Source organism: Hevea brasiliensis, chromosome 3 (genome assembly GCF_030052815.1).
Source record: "Hevea brasiliensis isolate MT/VB/25A 57/8 chromosome 3, ASM3005281v1, whole genome shotgun sequence".
Taxonomy (NCBI): Eukaryota; Viridiplantae; Streptophyta; class Magnoliopsida; order Malpighiales; family Euphorbiaceae; genus Hevea; species Hevea brasiliensis.
The window spans coordinates 116,929,562-116,938,972 of NC_079495.1; the positions used below are offsets into that span (position 1 = coordinate 116,929,562).

Consider the following 9,411-nt stretch of genomic DNA (forward strand, 5'->3'; position numbering starts at 1 on the left):
GGGGAACATCAACCTCCATAAACCCTGTGTAAACCCTATTGTGTCCTTTGTAGCCCAAGACCACCGCCAAGTTAATGGTTTCAAGAACTAGGACTGTTTTATCTCCTAGGCTAACTAAAGGGCTCATGACTTTGGATAAGTTTTCTAACTTATGCTACACTTTCTCCAAGACTTCTTTCTCAAGAGGTTCAAAGATTCGCGCGTCGATTAACACCTGTCATATTATGTACCTATTCATATGCATAGACACAACCAAAGGATCAGAATGTGGTTGTTTTACCTCATGGTCATCAAGACCGATGGTGATCATCTCCTAACTTAATTCATTTTTATCAATTGGGAAGATTGTTCATCCTCCTGTATTACTCAATTCAGCTAGCCTCTTATTGCTTGCCTTGCCTATGTTTGGGCTACCTGCAATTATATTGATTACCCTGATTAGACTCTCATCTTTTAATGTGATGATATCCTTGCTTTTGGAGGTGGACGCTCTCCTTTCATCCTGACTGTCCCTAGTAAATCTCACAAGTTGACCATCTCTAGTTAATCATTCCATCTCATCTTTAAGCTATCTGCATTCATAAGTGTTGTGACCATGGTCTTCATGGAACCTATAGAACTTACTCTTGTCTCTCTTCCCCAATGTATCGAAATTGAGCTTCTTTGACCATTTGACCTATTCACTGTTCTCTTGTATCCACATCAAGACTTTCGATCTTACTTCATTCAATGGTGTGTAGTTATGGAACCTCTCTGTGCTTTGCTCGGGATTTCTATCCGAGTTGTATGCTCTCCAATTCAAGCTATAATTTTTCCTATTTTGTCTTTTGTCATTATTTTGTCTAGGTTTCCTTTCTTCTCTTAGAGCCTAAAGCTCATCATCTAACCTGATTTATTTCTGAGCCCTCTCTATTAGTTGGTAGTAGTCCACTGCCGAGTTTTTTTATTAAAGAGTCTAAGAACTTAACATTCTTCATCCCTTTTTTCAAAGCTTTACATGTGCTCTCGTGGTTTAAATTTTCAATCTCTATTACCTCGGCATTAAACCAAGCAATATATTGTTTGAGAGACTCTCCCTCCTGTTGTTTTATTTTCTGAAGATCCAAATATAACTTTTTCAATGGGATGCAGAAAATAAATTTATTCCTGAACTCAGTGGCGAGTTGATGAAAATTTTGAATTGATCCGGGTTTGGAGCATTGATACCATTTATGGGCTAGCCCAATTAGTGTCATTGGAAATACTCGGCATAGGTGATAATTATTCATATTTTGTAGCGTCATTATTGTCTGAAAGTTCACCACGTGATTTCTGTCCGAAAGTTCACCACATTTTGTAGCGTCATTATTGTCCGAAAGTTCACCATTTTGAAAGTAGTCATATAAATACAACTTTGAACAGGGAGGGTTAATTGCCCAATCCAAGAAGACCGAACTGTTTGAGGAAACGTTATTGTGGCTTGGAAAGTTAAATTTGCTTTATATGTTTAATGACATATTAGTTTCGATTAATGTTTTTGTTTGTTGCTCTCAGTTGAAATGACTGAACCTTCCAGTTTATTTGACTGACCTTGTTTTATTTATATTTCCCTCCAAATACTTCTGTCTGCCTGAAAACTCAGAAAGGGATTCAAGAATAACCATTCAAGGAGCTAAATAGTTGCTTTAAATTTGTATCTTGTTTGGTTCCCTCATGGACGTACCTTGTCTACAAATTCCTATTGTCTAGTCATTGACGATTCCAACCATACATCCCATTTTAAATTTGTAAAATTTATAGCAACAACCAACTGAATCAACATATCTGGTGGCAACTAAATCTTATTTGCTGAAGGGAGCTAAGAGTGATAATTCATATACCAAAACCCATAACGATAATTAATTATTGGTTCCTTATTTTAGCACTCAGAGGATTCATTATTTATGATTACAGAATCGGCTTCCTTGTCTTGAGCGGTTTTTTATACGGTTGTGGTCTCATTGGTGCTCATTGGCACGTTGGAGGTTTTGTTGGATCACTAGCACAGAGCGTGCCATGCCATTGTGCGATGAAGCTAAAATATCTCCTATGAGGCCCAATTCTGGATGCTCTGCCTGATTGTCTGCTAATTTTGCTACTGAAACTTCCCTTCCTACAATGAAAAGATCAAATGCTCTACTTTGCCCTATATTAAGCACTTCCTCACTTACATTGTTAACATCCTTCTCCACATACTTGACTGATCCATTGCACTTTCTTCTCAACTCTTCTACTGCAACTTCGTCCATTTCCTGCAAAAATTAAAACCTTGTATTTCAATTTCAAACCTGGTATGTAGTAAAATAGAAGACTAGATTGAATCTACCTTGTCTCTAAAATTATTCGATGAGTTCCTACTTTCCAACCCAGCTTGCACCTGGAATCTTATTAGAGTCACAGTAATAGCTGGTTGTTCAGCCATCCTGGCACCCACCTCCAGAGCTTTCCGATCATCTGGACCACCCAAGAACAAAATGCAAACCCTTCTGTATATTGTTGTAGCAGTTCCTACCTCCTGATCCGTGCCATCGTATGCCTCCTGATCCATGCCACTGAATCCACAATCCACAAGTATGGCGACTGAGCATGGTGAGTTCTTAAGGACATTCTGGTTGACCTCTCTCCATTTAAGTCCCACATCCTCGTCCTCTTCCCCTTCTCTCCATTGCTTGTGGAAGGGCAAGATAATCATGGCTACCCTTTTATCTTCAGCTACATGGCAAATATCCTCATGCATCGTCGATAATGCTGAGATGGATGTGGAGTGACGAATCGTGAGTGGAGTAGCATGACCATATGCCTCAAATGCAGCTTCTATTTGATCTTTGGAGGTTCCTGGAGAGAAGCGGTTGATGAAAGGAAAACCATTCTTTCGAGTGCGTTGAACCATCATGATGGAGGATGAGCGATCGGTGAGTTCGACAAGATGCATAACATAGAGCTTGAGAGGGGATGTCTTTGCACTTGTGGTCGAGTCGATGAGATTAATAAGTGCTGGTACATTTTGAGGTCCCTGGATACAGGCCAGGATTCGAGTCATACCATGTGAATTTTCATCACTTGGTGATTGCCTTTCTACTTGGCAAGCACGACGTGAAGGTTTGTATATTGCCATGACTGTTGGAGTTGTCATTAAGCTGGTAAAGATTGCCATCATCACTAGAATAGCAAACATCTCGTCATTCAGAACCTGTTCATGTTCAATATATAAAATCAATCAATAGGAATCATTTTTTTTTTCTTAACGCTATATTTTTATGAGAAAATTAGAGTTTTTATCTTTATTTTTTATTTTTTTTTTTACAATTTGCTTCTACTAAAATTTGAATCAAAGACTTCACAGCCCTATTGATGACTCAAGTACGTACCACTGAACTCAAACTTATCGATTGAGTAAATTGGAGTATTTTAATATATATATATATATATATATATATATTATGACTTTTCTTAATTAAATCCAATCCACCATCAATTTAAGAGAGTGTCTCTAAATATAGGTTGATTTATTTATTTATAACAATTTTTGGACTTATAAGTTAGAAATTATAAGCTAAAAAAAATAAGCTGGGGACCTAACTTTTCATTTTGGTACTTATAAGTTAAAGTTAGTTTGATCAAATATTTTATTGTATTTTATTATATTATCTTATTTATTTTTAAAAATTTTATCATAAATATCATTTAATATCTTTTTTAGTCATTTTAGTAATAAATGTACTTATAAGTTATTTTTTCTACCAAACACATTAATCGCTTATCAGCCATTTATAAATATTTTAACCAAACACATAACTACCTAAAATTTTAAATGATATAAACCCCAATTAACTTTATGTGCTTATAAGTTGATTTTTATAAATTAAACTAAATACCCTTTAAGATACACAAGTGACCCAACTATTAAAGGTTTGTAACTAAATGTCCCTTTGCAATTAAAGTTTCTATTAAACACAATTCAAAATCAAACTTTTGTGCCACAAATGAAAATATATCTGTAAAATTATAACTTTTTATTACATTAATTCATACTTCATATTGTATCATAAATGATATGCTCTTTAAAAAGAAATAAATAAAGGGATAAGAGATATTTTTTGGTTGGGAGTTTAATAAAGTTGGAGGATAAAAAAAAAGAAAAAATTATTCTTTCAAACTCTGCTTTTGCTTTTTCATTAAAATTGAGGTGACAAAAGAGATGACAATTTCTGCAATGAGATTAAACTTGCACTCAATTAAAATAATTCAAATTTAATAATCAATAAAATTGAGGGTTACTTTGACAATTTATATGACTCAACTTGAAATTTAAATTTAAATCAATCAACTTGAATTTTATTTAAAAACTATATATATATATATATATATTCAATTAACTTTTGTAAAAAATTAACCTGAAAATATTCATAATTCATAAATTGACAAAAAATCTTTTTTATATTATCACTTGATAAATAATTTAAATTAATTGATAATAGTTAAGATTCTTTCTTATCTTTTAATTTTTTAATGCAATATTTAAGTGCAAAAATTTATTTAATCTCTTATTTCCTTTTCTTTTTTCTCCTATCATATGAATTGGAATAGAGTTATTTTTGTTTACCAAATTTATAGTGAACAAAAACATTAAAAAAAAAAAAAGAAAAAAAATTGATTCCATATATAAAATTAATGGATGCCACATATATAATATCTTTTGATATGTCCTAAAAAATATTCCCCAAAAACTTTCCTTTCCTTTCCTTATTCAACTAAAACCTGCATGCGAAGGTGGTATAAATCCACATGATAGAATATAGATTCTAGGTTTGCAAGGGAAAAAATTATTTAAATTTGATTTATTATTTACTCAAGAAATATGTATAATTTATTTATTTTATACATATATAAATAGGTTTTGTCATGCATATTGTATTATGTATTCAGAATTTGTAAAAGCATGAATAATCAATAGGATAGATTATTATTAGGTCTTTTCGATTCATATTATAATTTGGTTCCTATATTTTAGAAATTAAATAATTTAATTCTTTACTTGTACTTCTGTCAAAATCAGAAGTCTTTACTTTTAAAATTATCGTTAGTTTAAATGAAAAGATAAATATACCATTTATTCAATGAAAAATTTATTATTTGGTTCATGGATTTTGTCCAGTATTATAATTTAGTATCTATATTTTAGAAATTGAATGTTTTAGTCCCTGTATTTGATAATTGCTGAAATTATTAGAATTTTTTTTTCATATTAGCTTTGTTCTTATTAAATTTTTTTCTTGAATTCATTTTATAGAACATAAAGAATTAATTTATCTGATAAAAATTAACTTTAATTGAAAGAAAAATATAAATGAGAGACTAAATCATTTAATTTCCAAATATGAACACTAAATTGTGATATCGATTAAAACCTAGAGGCCAAATAGTAAATTTTTCCTAACTAAATAAAGGATATATTTTTCTTTTCACTTAAACTAATGGTAATGTTGGACAAAAAAAAATTATGATTTTGATGGAAGTATAAGTGAGACTAAATCTTTCAATTTCCAAAATAAAAGGACTAAATTATAATATTGATTAAAATTTAAGAATCAAATAGTAAATTTCTCCAATTTCCCCAATTGAACTAAAGTGGGATGCAGATAGCACTTGGCCTCTCCACCATGATTGATTCCATTGAATGAAAATAATGCTTTGTGCTCCTCTAAAGAATGTCGACAAAAGAATTAAGCCTCAAGAAATGACTAGAGATGCTGCATATTACTTAGTGCCTTAGAGATGCACCAACTCCAAATTATATTTTTTATTTATCCTAGTTTTGCTCCATTGGCTTAGCATAAAGAACAATTATTAATCAATTAAACCACTTATTGATGTTGATCTGCAATACATATACGTTATAATTTTAATGGGTAATGGTTTAACAAATTCTCAGCTTTCTTCCCCTCTTTTTAATAGAATATATATTAACTTAAAAAGAAGTGGATCTTACTTGAGGCTTGAGAATTACTAAATGAATGGTATTATATAGAAGTTTTCTTTATTATTATTATTTTAGAGAGGGAGCAAAGCTAAAGAAAGACTATAAACAAAGCCTAGAATAAGAACTCCACTAAATGGGTGATATTATATAAAAGTTTTCTTTCATTAATAAAGTTTAAAATGCTTTTTAATATTTACATTTTGTACAAATTACTGTTTAATGGCTCTTATTTTTTAAAAATTGAAATTTTACAAAAAATTAAATTAATTGATTTCTTTTTATTAATTCTCAAGTATAAAATAAAGAGTTTAATTCTTTTTAATTTAAAAAAGAATATTTTAAAAGAAATATAAATAAAACATAATTGTGTGAGAATTCAATTAAATTTTTTTCTTACAAATGATTTATTTTAAATGAGGCCTTAAGATGAAAAATTCTACGGTGAGTCAGAAGCATATAAATTTAATGTTCTTTTACTCACTTAAAAATTAGTCCTTCATGAAATAAGGAGAGTGGACTCTACTTTCAAGTGAATAAGGGAGTATGTGCACCGAGTATAATAAATAATTCCTTGTTAAATATTATTTATCAGTAATATTTTCATTCGTTGTAAATATATTTTATATTTTTTAATTTAAAAAAGAAAAAAAAAACTATTCAATTATTGTATGTTTAAAATATAAATATATAAATGATTTATTTTATATATACATTCTATCATATGTAATCGTATCTCTATGAAAGAATTTTCAAAAGAATGAACACTTTTTCCCTTGATAAAGATGGCCCACCAGAGATATGGATTAGGCTAAACTAAAGATTACCAAGATTTGAACTTTTGAGGCCAAGAATTATAAAGTAATTGCTCAAGAATGATAATCTTTTTTGTTGGTATCATCAACTAATACTGATTTTTTTTTTTTTTTTGAAAGCTAATATTGATTTGATGACGCACAATTATCATGCATTGATAGACGTGGCATGGACTCGTTTGCTTGTCATTTGAGTGTTTTTTTTTTTTTTTTTTAAATTCAAGTCTAATAATTTTAAGTTGTTGATTATTTTTTAGTTATTTTAAGCATAATTTAATTTAATTTATAGGTTATTTTAAATTAAAATATTAATTTTGAAAAAAAAAATTATTCTTGTAATTTTTCAAATTAAAGTTTTTTTAAGAAATTAAAATTTATTAGTAAGGCAATATAAATAAATTAATTTAAAATTAAATTATATAAATTCTTAAATATGTGAATGTAAATCCGCTATTATATTATCTCTTGAATCTACAGTGATGGAATCTAAATCTAAATAAGAACTTTTCAAGAGGGCGGATGTATTTTATAATTTGCTTGCAAAACATGCAAGCTGTTGGACAAGCTAAAACAAGCAAAAACTTCATTTAAGTGCAATAAAAGAGGGAAGCAAAGACTAGAACTCACCTTCTTCTCCTTGCCAATATTTAGAACTATGAGCTCTACCAATCCTTTTGTGTTCATCAACACTCCGAGAGCCAAAGATTCCCTTGCTGGAATCATACACAGCATAGCCACCACAAAGGTCCCCAGAATCTTTCCTGCACATGCCGTCGACACAACCAGCACTAGCAGTCCCCAAGCCTGAACCCCTCGGATTTTAGCCACGTCTGTCTTTAACCCACTTGAAGCAAAGTAAAGTGGAAGAAGCAAACCAGAAACGAAATCTTCGATCCTTATAATCAATCTCCTAGCAAATTCCCCTTCTTTAGGAATCGTTAAACCAAAGACAAAAGCACCGAAAATTGCATGGATCCCGATAAGGTCACTCATAAACCCGGATAGCATTACCCCGGCTAGGGTTACACATATGCATGCTTCGTCAAGAAAATCTTGCGGCTGGGAGCATTTCTTGGCAACCCAATTCATCATGGGTCTGACAAAAACCAGCATGAAAGCAACAAAAGCAACTCCAGAAATCAGAACCCATAATGATGTTAATGGGCTCCTAGAGTCCCCGGTGGAACCATTTCCGGCGAGTGCTACCGCTAGAGCCAACAAGATCCATGCGGCCACGTCATTGAATGCGGCAGCAGCCATTGCTGTCTGTCCCACTTGGGTTGTTAACAGTTTGAGTTCAGCAAGAATGCGGGCAAGAACAGGAAAAGCAGTAATCGAGAGAGCAACTCCCATGAACAAAAGATACTGGCCATAACCGACCTTGTCCTCTCCATGTACTGCTTTGCGTAGAAAGAAGGATAAAGCAACTCCAAACAGGAAAGGGAGGGAGATACCGGCAATTGCTATTCCAAATGCTCTTTTGCCGCTCTGTCGAATTGAGCTAAAATCAAGTTCGAGACCTACAAGAAAAAGATAGAAAAGAAGGCCAATGCTAGCCACAGATTCAAGTATGGGAGTGCTCCATGAAGGGAACACTAATCGAAACAAGTGCTTGTTTCGGCCAAGAGCAGAAGGTCCAAGCAAAATTCCACCCTAAAATCCAAGAAAAAAAGAAGTTATCATCAAGATATTATGGAAAAAAAAATCAGAAAAAAATGACGAAATTAACATACTATTATTTCAGCAATGACTCTGGGTTGTCGGAGGGGCTTGAGAAGGAAGGCGAGGAAGCGAGTGCTGAAGAGCACTAGGGTTGTTTGAAGTATTAATAGCGGAAAGGCATGGTTCAGAGGATTATCTCCTTGCCAGGCTCCATCAGATGAGGTTTTGATGGAAGTTAAGTTAAGCTGCATGCTTGGTCGATGATCAAACTCAAGAAACTTCGTTCTCAACAGGAGTTCTTCGATACAATTAATTGTGGTGAAATTTAGGATCAACAAGCATGGTTTTATAAAGGTGAGACAGTGGTGGTCTTTTAGTGGTATCATAATAATTATAGGAAGTATACATGAATAAATATATGGAGTAATTAAAATATATAAAAAATTTTATAACTCACTAATTAAATTGAGATATGTCCCAAACAAATTAAAAAATAAAAAACATGATGTAAGAGTGATAAAAAAAAAGAAAAAAAAAACGTACGAAGGAATATTGGGAAGTGAGTTGATTTTTTTTTTTTAAAGAATCTGTCCATGGAAAAATTGGAGCATAAAGTTATTGATTAAAAAAATTATATAATTAATAGAACATGGCAATGGAAAACATGAGTTTAAAAATATATTTAATTATTAAATTATCAATTCAATAATAAGTGCACTTATTTTTAGTCTCCTCTCCATGCCTTTTTCTTTAAAAAAAGGGGAAAATAATATAGTGCCCTAAGAGGTGAATTGGTGATTGATGAAAATTAATTTGGAACATAATTAACATTATTTTGGATGAATGATTTGATTCTTCTTTTGAGAAAAAGTGTTAAGATATGATTCAAAATTTTAGTGTGATTTGAAAAACATATTTATGTTCTTTAACTTTTTAATA

At 31.5% G+C, this 9,411-nt stretch overlaps 1 protein-coding gene across 1 annotated transcript; it reads right to left on the reverse strand.

Annotated features, from left to right (window-relative positions):
• Positions 1–1,790: 1,790 nt before the first annotated feature.
• Positions 1,791–8,841, reverse strand: LOC110633714 (cation/H(+) antiporter 20-like). The gene is made up of 4 exons (XM_058144712.1): positions 8,544–8,841; positions 7,438–8,463; positions 2,345–3,208; positions 1,791–2,270 (listed from the first exon to the last, which is right to left on the reverse strand). The coding sequence occupies exons 1-4, from the start codon at positions 8,721–8,723 to the stop codon at positions 1,977–1,979; spliced, it is 2,364 nt and encodes a 787-aa protein (XP_058000695.1). The 5' UTR covers positions 8,724–8,841; the 3' UTR covers positions 1,791–1,976.
• Positions 8,842–9,411: the final 570 nt, after the last annotated feature.

Excerpts from the sequence above, each read along its gene's own strand:
- LOC110633714 (XM_058144712.1), bottom strand. The coding sequence starts at position 8,723 with ATGCAGCTTAACTTAACTTCCATCAAAACCTCATCTGATGGAGCCTGG. Across the intron at positions 3,209-7,437 it reads ATATTGGCAAGGAGAAGAAG|GTTCTGAATGACGAGATGTT; the intron begins GTGAGTTCTAGT and ends GAACATGAACAG. Across the intron at positions 2,271-2,344 it reads CGAATAATTTTAGAGACAAG|GAAATGGACGAAGTTGCAGT; the intron begins GTAGATTCAATC and ends TAATTTTTGCAG.